At 33.8% G+C, this 22113-nt stretch overlaps 1 protein-coding gene across 1 annotated transcript; it reads right to left on the reverse strand.

The window, feature by feature from the left end:
- Positions 1-3580: 3580 nt before the first annotated feature.
- On the reverse strand, positions 3581-6464 carry LOC132645954 (probable xyloglucan endotransglucosylase/hydrolase protein). Its single transcript, XM_060363225.1, has 4 exons — positions 6092-6464; positions 5873-5973; positions 5017-5210; positions 3581-4275 (listed from the first exon to the last, which is right to left on the reverse strand). Exons 1-4 carry the CDS (start codon positions 6279-6281, stop codon positions 3870-3872), a joined length of 891 nt encoding a protein of 296 aa, XP_060219208.1. The 5' UTR covers positions 6282-6464; the 3' UTR covers positions 3581-3869.
- Positions 6465-22113: the final 15649 nt, after the last annotated feature.

Genomic DNA, 22113 nt, shown 5'->3' on the forward strand with positions numbered 1-22113 from the left:
AACTCCAAAATTGATAAGCTAGAAATAATCTTAGTATAATTGTATAAGGCATCCTATTGTTGGATTGAGAATGACATATCACAGTCATCACTCTAATAATTTTTTTTTTTTTTACCTCTTTATTCTTCTTTTCCTTTTGACCTATCTTTTTTATGTTTTCCAAGTTCGATTTAACAGTTAGAAAATATCCAGTTTAGCTAGCTTATTTTCAAATAATCAACATACTTATTTTGCTCTCACTCATTTCTTCCATTTGGATGGTAGAAAATGAAGGACAAATGAATTTCTTCAGTTGCGATATACATGAAGATGTCATTAAAACTGATGCAAAATGATCATCTAACGCCAATAGCTACTTTACATATATTGAGTGCATGCCTCTATTCTGAGGGTCATGCAAATTAAATGTTTACTAGTGGTAGTAGTTGAATGATGCGCATGGGCGGAGCCACTTATGCTATTGAGCTTGATGCATATAATTAAAGGATGTGAAATATTTTATATGATTAACTTAATTACCAAATAGACGAATGAAAACACACGCAAAAAAATTTCAAACTTTGAACCGAAAGTATCTAATTGGAACACTTTATTAGGAATTGAGATACTCAATTGGAATAGTGCTTAATTCGGGTGTCCAAATGAAATATCCCGACAAGAGGTTGGCTATGTATTAAACCTATCTTTAATCTAAAAAGTTGAATTATGGAATGTAAGGACGCCATGGCACTGTAAACTCTCATGGGCATTTTGTGGGAGTTCACCTAGTAAGGGATCTGCCATGAGATTAGAAAGATGTAATACTGCTATTTCATTAAATTGATTTACAGCTCATATGGCTGATTTTAGTTGACTATTTCACTATGCAGCCCACAGTTTAACTTCCCACTTCTGTTCCATTTTTCACCTACTACTAATAACGAACATTGTATGCCAACAGCCAAAAACAAATAAATAAGCAATTGTAGCTTCTTTTACGAATGTGAAATATTGACTTGTTAAGGCTATAATCCTAGGTTTACAGCTAAATTATTCTATTACTAATCAAATTGAAGTCAATCTTGTTCGTGTAGTTTTGACCAATTCCCTAGAATGATAAGTACAACCCACTTTGGTTCTATAATTCTATTAATGTCCTTTGACGACAATGAAAATTTTAGGATAAGGTAGAATGGCAATATTGTTTTAAAAATTATTTTTATTCTAGGGTTGTATAAATCCCTAGCCTTTCAGAGACGGAGCTAGAATTTAAAGTTAATGGGTTCGAGATTCTAGTTTTTTAAAGTTGCTATGTTCTAAACTAATAATTTGATATGTTCAATAAATTTTTAAGATAAATATAAGATTTGGATCAAAGTTTCTGGGTTCGGTCGTACCTGTCATTTGTATACTGCCTCCACCCCCTGTAGCCTTTTGAAGTACTCCACCTCCCAGTTACTTGTCCCATTACAAATGAATTTTCACTTTTACTTGCACTTTAGCATATCAGGAGAAAGGCAAACTTTGTTTTTTTATTTTACTCTTAGCATTAGTTACTCATTTTCAAATTATTTTCTAAGTCTTTTTGAAACTATACACCAATTGATATGGGTATTACAGTCTCTCTGTCCCAATTTATATGATATACTTTCTTTTTTAGTCTGCTCCAAAAAGAATGATTCATTCTATATTTAGAAACAATTTAACTTAAAACTTCCTTTTTTATCCGTAATGAAATGATTTACAGTCAAATAAATATCTATGACTTATTTTAGACCACAAGTTTCAAAAGTCTTCATCACTTTCTTAAACTCCGTGTCTAGTCAAACTATATTACATAAATTGGGATGGAGGGAGTGTATACTTTATTTATTAATTCTTAACCGTCGTCTAAAATTAAAAGTGGACAAGTAAGAGTGAATAGAGGGAATATAAACAAGCTCCTCATACATGTAGAATAAAGTGATGTCAACAGAATTTGATCACAAGACGAATAGTTACTCTCTCATTTCTCTTCATTTTTTTTTTCTCTTTTTCTTTTCCCCGCAGCTAGCAACTCCAAAACCAATCGCCATAACCAACCAATCTCTTAAAAGTTAAAAGTCTATTTATTTTTTTTAAAAGATGGATGGCCTAGCCATTTTTTGGACCAGTTTCAAAGTTTAGCCACAGATTAAAATGTCATTTTAAAATAACCACTTTTTAATAGTAAAATGATATTTGGGAATACTTTGCTATGGTTATTATGGAATTTTCGATTACTTCCAATCAAACTTCATGAATTTCATTTTGAAGTTCTCATGGAGTTTTGAATTATCGAAAATGAATCAATAAGCAGTAGGCATAGGCGGTCAATGGCTTAAATTTCAAACTGCACTACGTTAACTGAGACATCATTAACGATGAATGAGTACTCCATTAGAAAAAAGAGCAAAAGAAAACGATATCCAAATAATGGATCGTTAAGATTCAATTGGAACTAAAACGAGAGGTCGAATAAGAATGTCTATTACGTGTTCATGATGTGACAAGCTAGTGGAGTAGTAATAAAAAGAAGAAATATAAAAAAGACAGAGTGAGACAAATTATGAAAATGTTAAAAGTAAATAATTGGGAGTTGGTGAGACCATTATGTGAGAAGGGTGAGCAGCCATTGAGTTTAGAGCCTCTTGTTTTAAGGCAAAACCACTAAACAGTCAAACTCTCGGTGGTCGTTTGGTTTGAGGTATAAAATGGGTTATGCCAGGACTAATTTTTATATCACGTTTGGTATAAGGTATAGATTTATTCCGGGATTATTTTATACCTTGTACCAAACGTGGTATAAAAATTAGTGCTGGAATAACTCAATTTATACCTTCTTAACCCACTTATACTGGAATTATTTTATACCATCTTTCAGATGGTATAAAATAATACCAACTGATGGGATAAATTAGTCCCGGGATTGTAATCCCGGGACTATTTTGACTAGCAACCAAACGACCACTCAAGGAAATGGTGAACCAATTCATGATGGCACGATTTCAAAACCCCTTTTTCTTTTTCTTGATTTGCTGCTTAGACCATCAACTATCAATATGACTACGCGGAGATAATTAAATGTTGAAACTGAACTATGAAATATTGCGATCGAATCAATTGTATCGATATATTTCAAACCTTATAACCACAAAAGGTTAAAGGTGAAAGTTCAAAATTTTACCCACATTTGTTGATTACTCTAATCTCTTTTTTTTTTTTTTCAACTGGTTATTCCTATCAAAATTGATATATTATGTGTCTTTATGTACATAGTTAGTACTGTTTAAGCATAGTCAGATAATTAGTACACTTTTCCATTTTAATTGCATCAGTTGAGCTATAGTGAATGTAATTTGGTGTTAATAACAAGTCAGAGTAATTTGTTTATAATATATCTAAAGGATATTGTTATGTAAGACTAGAAAGAAAGTGGGGGTGACAAAATTAACTTGTGAAATATATTCACGAAACCAAATTTGATCGAGTTGATGACCCATCCATTTGTTAATAAGCTTAAGTAGTCCAATTCAAAATGAAAGCTAGATCAATCATGCTACACTCGACAAGACAGCAAAAATTATAATAAACGTATTAATTCATAGTTTTAATTCAGAGACAACGAATAGTGCAACAAATTACAATACATCACTCGTGACCCATAGAGTACATGAAGGCCTGGCATGAGATAGTACAGAATCATCATGACTCCACCAATGATACACTTAAAAAGAATAGAGAAATAGAGCTTAACAACTCTCTGTCTTAGGATTCTATCAATGGATGTTCAAACATTAACATCCTTAAATTACTCACACATAATGCATATTAAGTTCTTATGAAACCCCACTTAATAATTTAATTATTATTTAAATATCTCTGTCCTTAGTGCACTCTGGGGGAAGAACAGGGTACCTCGGCCTATCAGTGCAATAGTTATAAATAGTGTATTTTTGACGGACCCAACGAAGTCTCCGGTATTGGAAAGCATCTAAATCTTGGAAAGCCTTTTGATCCCACCATCTCATCCCTTTGGTATTACAAACTTGGACTTCGTGTGGCGTGGCAGCTTCACAGCCGTCCACGTGGAATGATGTGTATGAGGCTATGAATGGGGCTTTGGACCAGTCAGTTTTCTCAAGCCCACCTCTTGTGGCCCAATCATCAGCATCCCAAAGGCTTGAGTATATCTTCATGGGCTGATTGAATGGGAATTTCACACCAAGGTCTTTTGAGTTCTTGAATGCTCTAATTGGAACATCATCCACAAAGATCCTGCAATGTCAAGAGCAAAGGAAATTAGCCCTGTGGATTTGGTGGAGGCCCAAGAAAAAGTATGAAGGCCCAATATAATAGATGTTTATGTAAAGTCTAATGATTATGAATAAACAAGTATGAAATCGAAGAAAAAGGTCATTGCTTTTGAGCATCTTTTCAACCATTGTGCTAAACTTTAAAAGCTAAGTGGTGAATAGTCACTTGTCTTTTGGAAGAAAAAGATACACCCTCTACAAGGAGACAGAAGACAAAAATTTCTGTCGCAAGGACACCAATTCGCCAGCTGCTTAAAGTACGTGGGACCAGATAATTTGGAACCAACTTTATAACACGTAAAATCAGAGTGCGTAATTGAAAATTCGTGTGAACAAAACCCTTATATATTTAAGGGTATATTTATCAAAAACATAAATCTTGATTAACACAAAAGACTCAACATATATACTCTAGAGGGATTGCTCACATGGGAGAGGGCCTTACTATAATCTTAAAATTCTTAAATCATCGTTAACGAACAAGTTTTCATGCTTCTTTTTTCTTTTTATTTAAATAAATAACTCCTAGGCAAATGTGCATACTTTTTGCTAAACAACAATTGTTACCACACTATGGGACCACAGAAAAAACTTTACTAACGATAATTATCAACATATTTACTAACAAGATTATTGTTTTCTACTTTAAGAAATTAACAAATAAGCCAGTATTTTATTTTAGGAAATTAAGGGGAATACTTACACAATCTGGAAGGTATTCCAAAGAACGGAATAAGAATGGTAACCCTTGGTTGGGTCAAACCAAAGATATACTCTCTGCTCTCTGTTTCCCTTTCCTCCCGTGAACACATTTGTCTGCAATATGTATGGCTGCCCAGTCCTGTTCCCCAAGAATTCAAAATCTATTTCATCGTGCTCTGCATTATTCGAGGACAACTGAAATGTTCACAAAAATGAAAAAAATCAGTACAAAAACCATTACCATATGTGAGTTAGTGTTGGCTGTCCCAAGTTTGGATAAAGGAAAAGAGTTATGGTACATTGCCTTAGAATACAACATACATTGATGTAAAAACAGAGAAAATTGCAGATCTAGGGTGTAATCGGTATGAAGGAAAGTATTTTTTCAAGAAAATGTTTTTCAAGAAAAATAAGTGAGTTCTTTATTTATTTTCTTATATTCGATACGTAATAAAAAATATATTATTCTAAAACCACTTGTGTACAATCTAGACAAATATCATGAGAGATGGTGCGGAGATAGGGCTATACAGGTGGGGATGAAGATGAGGTGCGTAGAACAGGGGCGGAGCCAAGTAGAGTTTAGGGGGTCGGCGAAAAATAATTACACTAATTATACGTAGTTAAAATTATTTTTTATGTATATATTGAATGTCGAATCCCCTTTGGCTTCTTCATATGTTTAATTTTTCGTATTTTAAACTTCAAAATCCTGACTCCGCCAAACTAGTTCCGCCAAGAAACTCATTTTCCTTATTTTTGGAGAATATATTTTGTTGAAAAACATTTTCTAACACACCCCTGAGCAATGTCCGTTTTCTAGTATGGTGAAAAAGCTGAACTATTGATATACTTACGTAAAATGCAGTAACAACTCCAGCTGAGTCTCCTCCAACAAGCTTCATTTTCATGCTGAAGTGCCCAAACAGATATGATTTCTTTGACTGAAATCCAGCTCCTTCAAATGCAAAAATAAAAGTCAGAATATAGGGAGAGTAAAAAAGAAACACTTAAAAGCTCATAGAAATGCACTTAGAAAACAATAACAGCCAGCTATATTAGTAGTACATTAATACCTGAAGATCTGTCAAGAACAAGATCAGCAGTAGAACCACCATTGAGGTACTTGATATGGTGACTAGCCCAACTCGGCTCATAGTTTTTCCAAAAGGGTACATCCACTGGTCTTCTAGGATACCCGCAAAATCCGAGTAGGGACAAATTAATCAAAACAATACTAAATAAAAGTCCTTTTACAGTACCCATGATGATAGTGTTCTAAATCCAAGCCAAACAGAGAACACTGTTTTGTTTCTCTTGTCTTTGTGTTACAGAATGAATATGGCCCAATGGGGATGAGAAAAATGTAAGTGAAATGGCTGGTTATTTATAGCTGTAAAGGGGACTGGGTCGGACTTGTGGTTGAAACGAAGTGAGATTTTTGCGATTTTCGGTGGTTGAATTTGGCCTTTCAAATAATTGTCCAAACAGGGGTTAGTGTCTTTTGGGTAATGCACATTGGGAGAGTAATTAACGGAGACATGCACATGCCCAAATCACCCTCAGACAGAGGAAGAAATTTTTATGACCCCATTTATTCCACTCTACCTAATAGCGCGTAATTCGCACCCTTTATTACCTTAAAAAATGAATTTTGAGTCTAACTCAACTCTAAAACTAGTTCAAGAGAAGAATTGCTCAAATCATATTAAAGAGATCGCTCATCCCTTAAAGTGCAATGTGAGACTCTTAGCACCCTCCCTCACGCTCAAGAATGGACATCTAGTGTGTGAGCAATTTAATATGGGGACCAAGATCGGAAATGAAAATTGGGATGGGTCCGATATCATGTAAAGAAATGAATCTTGGATTTAACTCAACCCAAAAACTAGCTACAGAGAGGAGGATTGCGCAAAGCATATTAAAGAGGCCACCCATCTCTTATAGTGTCGATGTGGGACTTTTAACACTATCGTCGTCCATTGTAATTATCCTTTTAGCTAAAAATAAAATTGTCCAAAATAATTACTCCTATCACTTTAGAAATTCAAGATGAAAATTGACAATCCTTTTCAACTATACACTTAACATTAAGAAATTATGCACAATATTTTAGAGGAAAAAATGAATCTTGCTTTATTAAATAGGGGTAACTTATTAAACTACGTTGTTTTTTATTATGGACATAACGAAATTAAAGCGACGATTAAAACGGGATGGAGTGAGTACTTTTCTACGACATTCTAATATAAAGTTTATAATCTTAAACATGTCATAATATTTGTGACTATTATTTTTCTTTCCTAAAAGTCAAATGAGAAACTTAAATTACATACTTTCAGATTTAGAAATGATCATTCTGAGGTTAAACAACCTAAATGGAGTTAGTACTTCGTTAAGTACTAAGCGACAATTCATGGAGTTAATAAATTGCTTGAATTTAAAAATAAAAAAATAATTCATGGGATTTAAACTTTTATAAGTTCAAAATTAAGAATAAATGAGGTTTACATATTTACGGGTTCTTCCGTGTTTTAAGTATAAATACTTTTATTCGAATTTATTTTCTGCATTAGAGTGTGATTATTTCTTTATTATTTTTCAAATGAGGACTAACAACTAATAACAAACCCAAAACTTACTATTCGACATAATTTTTACCTACTTAGTCTATCTCAATTTAACTCATCTCAACCCAATTAACTTTTGAATAAATTAAAATAATGATATGTTATTAATTTATTTTATTTTAATCTCAAATTTAATTCAAATAGTTCATTTGTTACCTCTATAGACAATAGTACAGTAACAAGAGCCAACTGACGAGATGAGAGGGGGAGGGTGACAATCAAAGGATGTGATGCAACGGATAAAGTTGTTTCTCCTTTAACTAGAGGTCTCGAATTCGAATATTGATATCAAAAAATCATTGGTAGGAAACATTTCTCCAAAATGTGCTTTATTCGGCGGGAATTCAAAACAGTCGGGTTTTATTGGAGATATCGAATATCGAAAAAAAAAAAAAAAAAAAAAAAAAAAAAAGAGGAAGGTGGAGGGTGAAAGCGACGAAGTAGGGGAGAAGAGTCGTTAAAGGAAAAGATCAGGCTAAACAGTGCTTCGTAGTGTAGTTAGGACACGTATACCAAATAAGTGCACGTGCATGGGTCGGGTTTCTGCGTAAATTTTGACGGCTAAACCAACGCGTCTTCCTAATGGGCCCCCAAAATGGGCTGGCTCTTCTACACAACCCACCCAATTGGGCAATTTGGGCTAGAGGGAGACACAGTCACATACCCCACTATTTTGGTTCCAGTTCTTGCCACGTTGATAGATTTCCTTATTTTTGTAACAATTAATATGCTATACCAGAATGTAATAATGGAACTATCAATTTTTATCCAGAAAATAAATAATGCAGACAGCGCTTGAATAACTAAGTAATGAAGTCTCCATGTGTTAAAAGGGACATTGCACAATCTGGAATACGATATGTATCACTGGCCCACTCTTCAAATTAATTATGGTTGTATGATAAGATATCATTTTAATTATGTAAGGATAATAATAAGGAATAAAGGATCATCACACGCACAAATTATATAATCTTTATCAAATTTTTACACTTACGTACGTGAAACAAAAATCATAGTTATACACTAGTTTTACTAAGTACTGTCTTATTTTCTTCTCAAATTAATTAAATGTGTATGCTTCATCGTGTAATAATAATAATCCACAATACCTTTGTCGTCTTACAAACGCGAGACTTCAATGCTCAAATTGCAGCGGACGTTATCAGAGTACAGCTAATTTTGGTGGCTTAGTGTGTGTCAGCACATCATATAGTATGTCTTTTCTTTTGGTCTGAAGCACATATAAAGTTTATTGTAAACGGTGTTATTTTATTATTATAGCAAGAAAACTTATACTTGCATGAGTTTTGGTCCTATGTGGCTATAAGGTTTCTAAGGATTTATTTTTTTGTCTTAAATTATTGGTAATTCGTATTTTCCGGACAATGCCAGCTTAGAAAAATATGACGGAGGGAGTATTTATGTACTTCATCCGTCCCAAAATAAGTGTTGATTTAGCTCATTTCTCGCGCATTAGAAAAATAATAAATATAAAGTATAGTTTACTAAGTTATTCCTATTTATTAGGTGTTTTTTGAGAAAATTAAGCGCTATTAAGAAGAAGTAGTTATTTAATATAAAGATATATATAGTTGGAAACAATTACTATTTTTTGTTTCAATTACTAAAGCGACACTTTTTTTTTTTTTTTTTTTTTGTTAAAGGAACACTTATGAGACGAAGGAAGTAATATTAAATGACTTAACCCCATTTCTAAACACAGGAAATCAACTAATGGTTTCCAGCTTCCAACACGACTTGAACTAGAACGCGGGGCAAGTTTGAACTTTAATTAATTGAGCTAAATTCAAACAAGTCAGTATAAGTAATATTCACATTTTATCAGTTAAATGAGCCAAATTATATTCTCTTCGCACTAATAACTTAAAATTTTATTCTATATAATTTAAAATAAAATATCTCAAAAATACGTCATCCATCTGACTTTACGTACGTGCTTCGACTTGATTTGATGGTATAGTTGACCAACTTTTAGAGTCATGTTTAATTTCACCTTCATTCTTCAACTTGAGTAAACAATAGTATTAGGCACAAGTTAACATGGAAAATGCAAGGTCGCTCGTTATACCTCTAACAAAGATGATTCTAACCTTTAAAAAATTCTGAACTTAATTTAAAGACGAAGTGATCGATCATTCTTCACAACCAGGATTAGTTTGTTGATTGTGATTTGGCCAGAGACATATCTCAAAGGGTATGCTAGAGAATCACTATGGAGGCATGTAATATGATAGAAAGCTCTCATAATTAAGCTCCTATAACCACATGACTTCCTCATATTTCTCGATTAGTTTAATTTTTCCTCCTATCCGGGATATATAATTCAAATTTATATTAATCTTGAAAAATGGCTATCTGTGCCGTATGGTGGAAACATTCTTAACCTTACAAATATTAAAGGTCCCAAAAAATATAAATTTTGGAATAATTTAAAGAAATAACATGAAAAGCTTGGGACAATATAACATGATTGGTAGACCAAAGGGGTGGTCAAGTATCATATCATACATATGGACAACAGACCATCATAACTGTACTGATATCACGCATTTATTTTATTTGATGATACTGTCTTCACCGAGAATTATACTCACCCGTCTCAATTTATGTAGCACTTTTTGATTTTCGAGATTCAATTTGACTAAATTTTGAAGCTAAATTGGATTAGATTAACTTGATAATTTAACATCAAAATTTATATATTTGAAAAGTACTATAAGTTGCAACTTTCTCATATCAATTTGGTGAAAAAATATATCTTAAAAGATTGGTCAAATTTCATGCAGTTTGAATCTCGGGAAGCGAAAAGTGTCACATAAATTGGGACAGATGGAATAATTAATAGTGCACCTCGGTTAGCAATTCCAGTATCCTCGTTACTCCTATGACTCGTTCTAATCTAGAAATATAACCTTCCAATCAGTGACGGAGCTAGAATTTTTACTAAGGGGGTTCAAGAACAAGAATAAACACGCGAAAATCAATGGGATTCAATATCTATTATATATACATAAAAAAAAATTAAACCTGGTATATACAACGTAAATTTTTGACGAACGGATTCAAATGAACCCTTTTGCCCCTTACTGGCTCCCCCCGCTTCTAACATTGAGATTAATGGGTACCTATTTATTAATTAAAAGAAAAAAAAAGCACATGAGATGAAAAATACACAAGAACCCTACATGCTAAAACAACAACTTGATTCCTTCTTTTTTTGGGGTCAATTGGATAATACATCGATAACTCCTTAAACTTACCGATTGATCATATGATAGTATCTCATGATGATGGATGTTTGATTATGTCATTGAAAAGATACTATGTTTATATTTTTGCAGTTATTATAAGATTACATCAATAGCTCAAAAATAAGCAAAATTTTATCATAATACACATTGAACTTGAACGTATGTCAAGCTACAATTTTCCACTTGGAAAGAGTTCATATAGTATAAAAGATGATTTTATTTAGGACACAAAGAACAAGTTATCCTTAGTAAGTAAAATAGCTAGCGTACCGTGAACCAAGTTTTTTTTTGGTCGTAGAAGAAAGAGGTCTATTATGAACCAAGGTCTATTATGAACCAAGTTAAGTATTATCATAACTATTAGAATTCTACTGCTAATACCTGATAGCACATATGCAGAGAAAGAGCATATTTTGAAGAAGTATCTAGAGAGAGAAATTTCTATATTTTCATTGAAGATGAATAGGAAAAATATAAGTTCTGTGTTCTTTTACAAGTGACTTGGTGATATATACACACATCACCGACCTTCTAACAAACACACGTGACCAGCACATGATTGGGGATTAACTAACTAATTACTCTTAACTCAACACTAACTATCATTTGACAGCTAAGCATTATGACAGCTAAGCATAGTGCTTTTCTTTCCTATCTAGCTGAAACTAGTTACAATTCAATACTCCCCCTCAAGTTGGAGGGTGGAAGATATCTAACACACCCAACTTGGATAGCAAAAGTTGATGTTGTCCTAGTCCCTTGGTTAGAAGATCTGCAGGTTGCATACTTGAGCACAAATATTGTGGATCAATGAAGCCTGATTTCACCCTTTCCCTGATGAAGTGACAGTCGATCTCTATATGTTTAGTCCTTTCATGAAACATAGGATTCCCAACTATTTGAATGGCAGACTTGCTGTCACAATACACTTTGATAGGAACAGCCACCTATATAGTCAGTTCCTTAAGTAAACCAGCCAGCCAAATCAGTTCAGCAACTAATGCTGCCATCCCTCTATACTCGGCTTCAGCTGAGCTCCTGCTCACTGTCTGTTGTTTCTTGGATTTCCAAGATATTAAGGAATCTCCCAGCTTCACCACATATCCTGTCACTAACCTCCTGGTATTAGGACATGAGGCCCAATCTGAGTCACAATAACCTGTTAAAACTGTGTTGTCTCCTCTCTTTAACAATATTCCCAGACCAGGTGAGTTCTTTATGTATCTAACAACTCTAAGAGCTGCTTCCCAGTGTGAAATCTTGGGATGTTGCATAAATTGGCTAAGAACTTGGACACTGAAACAAATATCTGGCCTTGTGATGGTCAGGTACAACAGCTTTCCAACTAATCTTTGATAGGAAGTGCCATCTTCAAACTCTGCATCATCAGCTTTTTTAGTTCCTTGATCACTTTTCTCAATGCCTCGGTCATATTCCAAACTGGTGAGTTTCTGATTAAATTCCAATGGAGTGCTTACTGGCTTAGCACCACCAAGTCCTGACTCTGATATGAGTTGTAGGGCATATTTTCTTTGGTTAAGAAGAATGCCTTTCTTGGATCTCAGCACTTCTATACCAAGAAAATATTTCAAATCTCCCAAATCCTTCATTTTGAAATGATGATGGAGGGTAGTTTTTGCTTCTGTGATCAGTTGTGAACAATTTCCAGTTATGAGCAGGTCATCTACATAGACTAGGATCACAACAATAGCACCTTCTCTCTTCTTTGTGAAGAGTGAGTGATCATATGAGCTCTGACAATAACCAGAATTCAAAAGAGCATTAGTGAGCTTAATATTCCACTGCCTTGAAGCTTGCTTAAGCCCATACAGTGACTTCTGTAGCTTGCACACCTTATACTCCCCCTGTCTATGGAAACCTTGAGGAAGGTCCATGTAGACATCCTCAAATAAGTCCCCTTGCAGGAAAGCATTATTTACATCCATTTGAGAAAGAGTCCAACCATGAGAAGCTGCTACCCCAATGACTGTTCTAACTGTGACCATTTTTGCCACAGGGGAGAAAGTCTCATGATAGTCTAAGCCCTCTCTCTGAGTGTATCCCTTTGCTACCAGTCTAGCCTTGAATCTATCTACCTCCCCATTTGCTTTATATTTAATTTTGTACACCCATTTTGATCCTATAGCCTGTTTTCCTTTAGGCAGGTCCACAATGGACCAAGTATGATTATCTTCTAGGGCCTTAATCTCTTGTTGCATAGCCTCTACCCACCTCGCATCTTGAGAGGCTTCTTTGAAAGACTGAGGTTCAACAATGGCCGAAAAAACACTCAAGTAACTCTGATAAGTAGGGGACAGGTGATCATAGTTCAGGTAATCACAGATAGAGTACAGACTAGTTTTATTAGGCACAACATAATCCTTTATCTAGATGGGTGGTTTGGAGGTTCTACCTGTTCTTCTATGATCAGAAGTAGAGGAGCTGCCAGCTCGGGGGTCAACTTGTCCAAGGATAGGCTGCTCAGCCCCGATTGTCTCCTCTGATTCTGATGAAGGCACCACAACAACAACTGGTGTATCAACTGGTATGGCAGCAACTGAACTATCAGTGTCTGCATGGGCTGCAGCGGATGATGAGACATCTAGATTCTCATTTATTGGCTCAGCTGTGTCAGTTATTGGACGTGAACTTGTTGGAGTAGGAAATACTATGTCAGTAGTCAGGGTACCTGTATCAACAGCAAATGGTGAAAGTAATGGCAAACACATATCTTCCTTGTGAGAGCCTTGAAATGGAAAGATATGCTATCTAAAGCTGACATCTCTACTAACAAAGAGAGTCATACTCTCCAAATCATACAGTTTATAACCCTTTTGGGTAGTGGAATAACCAACCAAGACTGCTTGCTTCGCCCTTGCCTCCAACTTATCCTTCCTTGGAAGTACACTAGCAAAGCATACGCAGCCAAACACCCTGAGGTGATCAAGTCTAGGTGTTCTTCCATATAATAGTTCAAATGGGGATTTGCCTTTCAAAACGACTGATGGCAATCTATTGATTAGGTAGACTGCAGTTTGAACACAGTCACCCCAAAATCTTCCAGGTATATGGGACTGCAATTTTAAAGCTCTTCCCATTTCTAAAATATGTCTATGTTTCCTCTCCACGACACCATTTTGTTGTGGTGTATATGGACAACTACTCTGATGGATAATGCCAAATTGAAGCAACAATTCATTCACTTGGCTATTAAAAAACTCAGTACCATTGTCTGACCTCAAGACTTTTATTTTAGTATCAAATTGATTACAAATCATTGTGATAAAAATTTTCAAAACAACAGCGACTTCCTTCTTAGACTGCAAAAGTGTCACCCAAGTAAATCTACTGTAATCATCAACAATAGTGACAAAATACTGTTTTCTATCATATGTAAATTGTTTGTGAGGTCCCCAAACATCCAAATGTACAAGTTGAAATATACTAGTTAATAGTGAACTACTACTAGGGAATTTTAATCTGTACCACTTAGCTAAGGGACATATCATGCAATCCTGATGCCTTCCTGCATCAAGTTTATTCTTCAGAGATAGAATGTGACTCATGGATCCAAGTGAAGCATGTCCTAGTCTGTAATGCCATAGTGTCTGATCTTCCTTCTCTTTCACTACTGCTCCTATAACAGGTTGAATGTGCTTCTTTAGAATATAAAGCCCTTCTGAGTGTCTACCAATCCCAATCACCTTCCCAGTGAAGAAGGCCTGCAGCACACAGATGTCAGGATAAAAGGAAACAGAACAACTTAGATCCCTTGTAATCTTGGACACTGATAAAAGATTAAACTTAAAATCAGGAACATGAAGAACATTCTTTAACTCAAATTCGCCTAAAATGACTGCATCTCCTGTGTGTTCAATCTTAATTTTACTTCCTGTTGGCACTTGTACTTTATTACTTCTTGAGTCAGATGCCTTTCTAAGGCCAGTTAACACTTCTTGATATTTTGTTATATGATGTGTGGCACCTGAGTCAATAATCCACTCTAGTTCTGCATCATTATTATGTAAGGAAGTCATACCTCCTGCATCATTTTTGCAATTTCCTGTTGGTGCAGGGTATATCTTGTTCAGCAGGTCTTGATACTGTTCGCTAGTAAAGTAACGACCTCCTCCATGTATCTGCAGTTGTGGACCTGAACCATTTCTTGTCTGCACAATTGAGTTGTTAACCTGTGATGCTTCCATAACAGAACTGTTAGCCTGAGGTTTGAAACCTTCATTCTGTCCCTTCTTTTTGCTTCGAAAATCTGCAGGAAATCCAACTATCCTATAACAGTTCTCTTTGGAGTGCCCTTTGTAACCACAATGCTCACACACCACACCTGGTCTCTTTCCATGAAAAGCCTGATTTGGAAAATGTTGATTCCCTTGATGGTTGTGATTCTGATTTCTTTGAGGTGGGAGATAGTGGTTCCTTCCTGCAAGTAAAGTCACAGGTTCCTTTCGTCCTTCTGTTGCACCTAATTTTCTTTGACTTTCTTCCTTAATGGCCATGGCATATGCTTGGTTCACACTAGGAACAGATGCATTGAGCAATATAGAACTTCTTACTTGGGCAAAACTGTCATTGAGCCCTACTAAAAGCTGCAACAGACGTTGTTGTTTCATGTGCTCAACATAAGGCTTTGATTCCTCACAGTTACATAAAGGTGATGGAACCATAACATCAATTTCATTCCATAAATCCTTCATTTTTGTATAGTAAGTTGTAACTGTGTCTGTGCCTTGAGTTAAAACACTGATTTCCTTCCAAATATGAAAAATTCTAGTCAAATTCGATTTATCAAACCTTTCTTTGAAGTCCTCCCAGATTTTCTTCGAGCTCGTAGCGTATGCAATACTTGTCATTAATTCTGGCACTACAGTTGCACTGATCCACGACAGAACAACCGCATCACACCTTTCCCATTTTGTAGCCAAAGCTCCTTTGTATGAGCTTTTCACACATGTGCCATCCACAAAACCTAATTTATTTTTGACTAGAAGTGAAAGCCTCATAGATCTACTCCATATACCGTAATTTTCTAGTCCACTTAGCTTCATAGGAATTAATGCTACTCCAGGTACATCAGATGCTAGTAAATGCAAGGGATGATTGTGATCTGTTTGTGGATCTTCTTCTACCTGCGAATTTTGTGTTTCCACCATTGTTGAAGCTTCGAGCTTCTTTAATGGAGTAACTAGAAATCAACAATTTTAGTGGTTCCCGATCTCAACGAGAAGCTCTGATACCATATTAGAATTCTACTGCTAACACATGATAGCACATATGCAGAGAAAGAGCAGATTTTGAAGAAGTATCTAGAGAGAGAAATTTCTATATTTTCATTGAAGATGAATAGGAAAAATATAAGTTTTGTGTTCTTTTACAAGTGACTTGGTGATATATACACACATCACCGACCTTCTAACAAACACACGTGACCAGCACATGATTGGGGATTAACTAACTAATTACTCTTAACTCAGCACTAACTATCATTTGACAGCTAAGCATTATGACAGCTAAGCATAGTGCTTTTCTTTCCTATCTAGCTTAAACTAGTTACAATTCAATAATAACATATCTTTATTTTGACTAATTTAAGATTCAATCCAAATAAAGTTATCTAAAAGCTTTCATGCAGATAGAGTTGTTTCGTATATTGAAGAGGCAAAGAGAGTAGACGAAATTTATTCTCAAACTTCAAATTCCATATTTATCATATCTTTCGAGATCCATCCTACAATATGGGATAGAAAAGTTAAAAAAAAAAGTGATTTTGCCCTAATAGGAAAGTTACAGATCTAATATCCCTAAACGGAGTAGTAGTTTAATCACATATTTTGTTTCAAAAATTTGAAATAATATTTTGATCTTATTTCAAATAAGTGTTTGTTTATCAAATTAGCCAATTATTTCAAAGTCAAACTTAAAATATGGAATTTGAAGTTTGAGGATAAGTTTTAGGAATTTTAAAATTTTGACCCATAAAACTTCAACAGTATTTTTGTCTCTAAGCACAGTTTTAGCTTCTTCTTTTTAAAAAAAAAAAATTACTTCGATACTACTGTTTTCCTGATATTATCCGATCCATATCCAAACATCTAGTATTTTATGTGCTGGAGGCTGATGGGGCTCTTCCCACCATATCAAATATGTTTGAATGAGATTATAATGAGCCCCACTCAAAAACTACTACAATTAAAAGAATATGAAAATCACAACAGAATGACGACAAATCTCAACACATATTTCACCGTCATATTTGACTATGTTTCAACACACTATTCAGTCGCGCGGCAATATGGGCCTATTTCAATTAGGGGGTCGCGCGGCAATATGGGCCTATTTCAATTAAGTGTAGGCGTTCGATTTTTCGGTTCGATTTTATTAAATTTTGATTTGGTAATTTTGGATTTGATTTTTTGAAGGTGGACACCGAATACTGAATCAAACTAGTTCAGTTCGGTTCTTTTGATTTCGGTTTTTTAAAGTTCGGTTCGATTCAGTTTCGATTTTTTCAATTCGGTTTTTTTGATATAATATTAGAAGCGATTTCATTGACACTAATTCATATTCTCAAAAGCAATAAAACATAAAACTGATAAATTGAAATCAAAATCAAACAAACAGGATACACAAGAACAGAAAACTATAATCATGATATAGGATTACAGAAAACAATATACATATCGTAACAATAATTAAGAAAACACATAAAGGACATACATTAATCTTAAAGACACATCCTAGTTACCTTTCTTTGTTAAGGATATTTGATTTTCTCAATTGAAGTGGAAAATTAGGCATACAAATGCAAAAGAGGACTTATTACAATTGAGTTTTTTTTACTTTAAACTTAATGGACCTGGACTATTTTAATTTTTTTTGGGTATTAAATTTCGGTGCGCGTTCGGTTTTTCGGTTCGGTTTTATCAAACTTCGGTTCGGTTATTTCGGTTTCGGTTTTTTTACGGTGGACACCAAACTAGTTCGGTTCGGTTCGGTTTGTTGAAGTTTCGGTTCGATTTTTTGGTTTTCGGTATTTATGCCCGGCCCTAGTTCCAACAGCAAAAATACATTTTTTCCTTTTTAACTCTTTCCTATTCAGGAATAACACTATCAGCATCCATTATCGGACATTGACATATCGAAAGTACCTGTGAAATTTCTATGCTAAAGAATAAATATAGAGGAATTACTATGATGAAACAAAGTAGTAAAGGACTAAGAAAAATAATAAAAAGATTATAGAAGAAAATACCATCTTCATCATTAATTAATTAATATGCATGTCTAGTAGATGAGCAAGCTAGCTAGCAAGAACATAATTCTGTGTCCCATTTGTTAATCTTAAGCACATGGCTTGTAGGGGAGTGAAGCCCAAGACTCAATTTCGGAGAGTCTTTTTTTAATGGAAAGGCTGAGATAAAGAGCAAATGTCCTGTTGTATATAAAGTAAATAAATAAATAAAAAGAAGAAGTCATTTGATGATATTACAGTTATGTTCGACAGAGGTGGATCTAAGATTTAAATTTCAGGGGTTCAACATCTTAAATTTTTAGCACTAAACTATTATATTTCTAAAGTTATGGGTTCGTATCTATTATTTATTATAATTTTAGTAAACTTTTACACATAAATTTATACTCCGCATCGAAAGTTTGGAATTCAATTTAACCTCAAGTTATAGTGCTCCATCCGCCTCCTCTGATGTTGAGAGACCTAAAGAAAGTTCCAATGAGGTTTTCTCAAAGGAAAACAAATGCATCGTGCAAGTGGTTTGTTAAAACAACAAATTTTAAAGCTTAATTTTTGAACAACTACTTATGTAAAAAATTGTGGGATTCAACTGGGTATGTTGTTGTTATTGTACTTATGTAAAAAATGTTTCAACAATTAAATCATTTATTATGAAAAAAATAAGAAGATTCATTTGTAATTGACCGTTACGTTCAAAAACTACACTAGGGGCAGAGCTAGAGCTTCGTATATGAATTCAACAGAATCAGTGTTTTAGCTCAAACTCGATATTTATATTTAAAAGTTTACTTAATACATATAAATAATTTACACATTATTTTTCATCCACTAAGCTGTATTTTTTAGAATTAAAATCTCAAAAACTAAAAATCCTAACTTTCCCTCGTAATATAATAATGCATTCAAAGACAATTCCAGTGAGATTTTCTCAAAGGAAAACAAATGCATCGTGCAAGTGGTTAGTTTTTTTATTAAAGTTATTAAACTTAAAATAAAAGGAGCCTGTCAACTTATTTTCAACCACAAAGCGGTAACATGAAAGTTGGGAATAATATGTCATTTTCAACCCGTAAGATTATTTTTGGAAACAACCGGTGGAAAAAACAAAAATCATTCTGCCTCCAGTCCATTTTAAATGTCTACTTTTTAATCTTTCAAACTTATAATTCAGGAAAGAGAATTTATATATCCGAAACTAAATGTCATTCCCATATATGTAGATTGTATTTTAGATAATCCCTATCCAAACCAAGTCAACAGTCTCTTGTCAAAAAATCATTAATCCCATAAATATTACGTCTTTGTTCTTCCATTTTACAGGACTAAGTTTTGAGTTCCTCAACGAATAAGATATGACGCGGTCGTTACCTTTCGATAAGCCTGTTAATCGGGTCGGTTAAACCGGTAACCAGCACCGGTATACCCGTTTAATGGTTGTGGAAACCGTAGTATACCGGACCGGTTACGATTTATTTTTCACAAACCGTTAACCGATTAACCTGTAATTTTTCAATTTTTTTTTTCAATTACTGGCGAATATAGTCATTATTGGGCCGTTGCCCAACGGTCCAAATTGATGAAATGGCCGTTGGCAACGGCCAAAAATGTGATTTTTGGCCTCCCTCCACCCCCAACCCCCCAAACTTTTATTTTTAACACTTTAACCCATTTCCCACTCCTATATAAATCCCTCTCCATTTTATTTTCATCCACACCAATTTTCTCTTCTCAAATCTCAAATTCTCTCAATTACTAGCTACTTTAAAATTACAAGTTCTCTCAAATTCTCAATTATTAGCTATTTTATATTTTGCAATTATACAAAAACAAAGTGTTGGTGGAGTTGCAAGTCTAGCCGCCTTCAATTCAACATTTGTTTTGGCGGAATTTATTTCGGCAATTTGGTACCTTCGTTCCAACTCTATTTTTAATTTTCGCAATTAAATTTTCGTAATTTGTTTTTTTGCAATTTATTTTCTTGCGATTTATTTGCTTGCGATTTAATTATGTCTAAGAGAGTTAGAAGAGGCAGTAGTAGTGGGGGGAGGGGAAATATGGAGGAAACATTTGTGCCGGAAACGGAAGCAAATATGTGTTATCAAGTTGACATTACTCAAAATAATCCAATTTTAGATCATGAAGCATTAGAACACCGATTGGCCCAACCTATAATGAAGTTGTTGATGATGATGACATTGATGACGAAACACAATCACCGGAATATCCGATAGGAGATACACTACAAGCACAACAATCACAAACACAACAAAAACCGACAAAAATTCATACGCCAACCTCTAAAGTTTGGAATTTTATGACTAGAGATGGGGAGAAAGAAATAGTCACATTACTACTATATATAAGGGAGAATCTCCAACTTTTGTAGTCCTCACATGAAATTCTTTTGTCAATTTTACCCTTAATTGATGCTTTAATGACATTGCAGTTTTTCACCTATCTTGGTAAATTTGATTAACTATATGGTTTTTTTTAATGCTACAAGGAGTGATGATGAGGAAAAGGTAATAGTGACAGTACAAAAAATATATTTATTCAACCAAATTTAAAATTGATCCAAAAGTTTGTTGTCTTTCTTTTATGTAGAAATGATTATTAAACTTATTTCAAATTATTTTTTTCTAAAAAAATTATTATATACAAGTAAAAATATTATCGTAACGTTTTCTTTCTACCTTAGTACATGCTTAATTATTAAATTAAAAATTATTTTTTATATATAGCTAAAAATATTCGAAAAAGGTAATTAAAAAATACAATTTAGCTCTCCAAATAATGAAAATACTAAATAATTGCAAACCAGAGTGATTTTTGGATATTGGAATATTTTACAAAAGAGGAGTTAATCAGTGTTTTATATAATTTAGAACAAATAGTTAGTTAAACATGAAGTGGCTAAACTACATACAAGTTTAAGAAATTATAATATAAATTTCTTTAAGAATAAAAACTAAATTAAGGGGGAAAAATAAGTCATTTATTAACATGCTTTTTTTTAAGGAAAGGAAAGATTAAAGTAAGAAAAACAAATAATTTCATTAACTTTTCAATTTCTTTTGTACGATTTAATTTGAAGGAACATCTACAAAAGCATTTCGGCATATCAAGACTTTTATTTATTTAATTTTAAATTCTATCTTTATTAATAAGTTAACTTCGTTGATGTCATCATACAACAATTTGTAGCATCAAATATTTTTTATATTACTTGAATACCGTAAATATATATTTTTTTTCCAAAAAGGGGTTAGCTAATATAAGTTTAACTGAGAAAAAAATAATTAAGTAATCCAACATAAGGTAAAACTCAATTTGAATCATTAAAGACTTTGACCCCCAAAATTTCAGTATAATAAAAAGGAGAAGAATATCGGTGCATGCATTTGTTTGTAAAAATGAAGTCCAAATATACTTTATGAAAAATATTATTTTCAAACTTACAAAAACTTTTATATGATTTAATATTTTAGAAACATTGAGAAATTTGTCGAACTGCCCTTACAACTGATATAGTGTTACAAAAACAAAACAAAATGTAAGAGTAGCCAAAAAAAAAAAAAAAAAAACACAAGAAAGGTTGTAAATGTAAATTTTAATGTAGTAAGCCCGGGCCAAATGACACTAGTGTAATATGTAAACAAATATGTCGATTCAAGTGTAGGAACAATAAGGATGGGGGAACGGGTTCACTAAGGACTCATTTATTGACTATACATTACGACGTTTGGCTAGAGGGAACGGGTTCCGTAGGGGGTATTCAACGAACAATAGACCCACATACCAAAAAAAATTTAGTACAAAAAGAAAGATCGTGTAGAGATAGCTAAAATGGTAGCATTGTTTACCATTTTCCTTTCCTTCGGGGTCGGGTTTTGTTACTTATATTCAACGTAGTTATAATCCGATGT

Source organism: Lycium barbarum, chromosome 6 (genome assembly GCF_019175385.1).
Source record: "Lycium barbarum isolate Lr01 chromosome 6, ASM1917538v2, whole genome shotgun sequence".
Classification (NCBI taxonomy): domain Eukaryota; kingdom Viridiplantae; phylum Streptophyta; class Magnoliopsida; order Solanales; family Solanaceae; genus Lycium; species Lycium barbarum.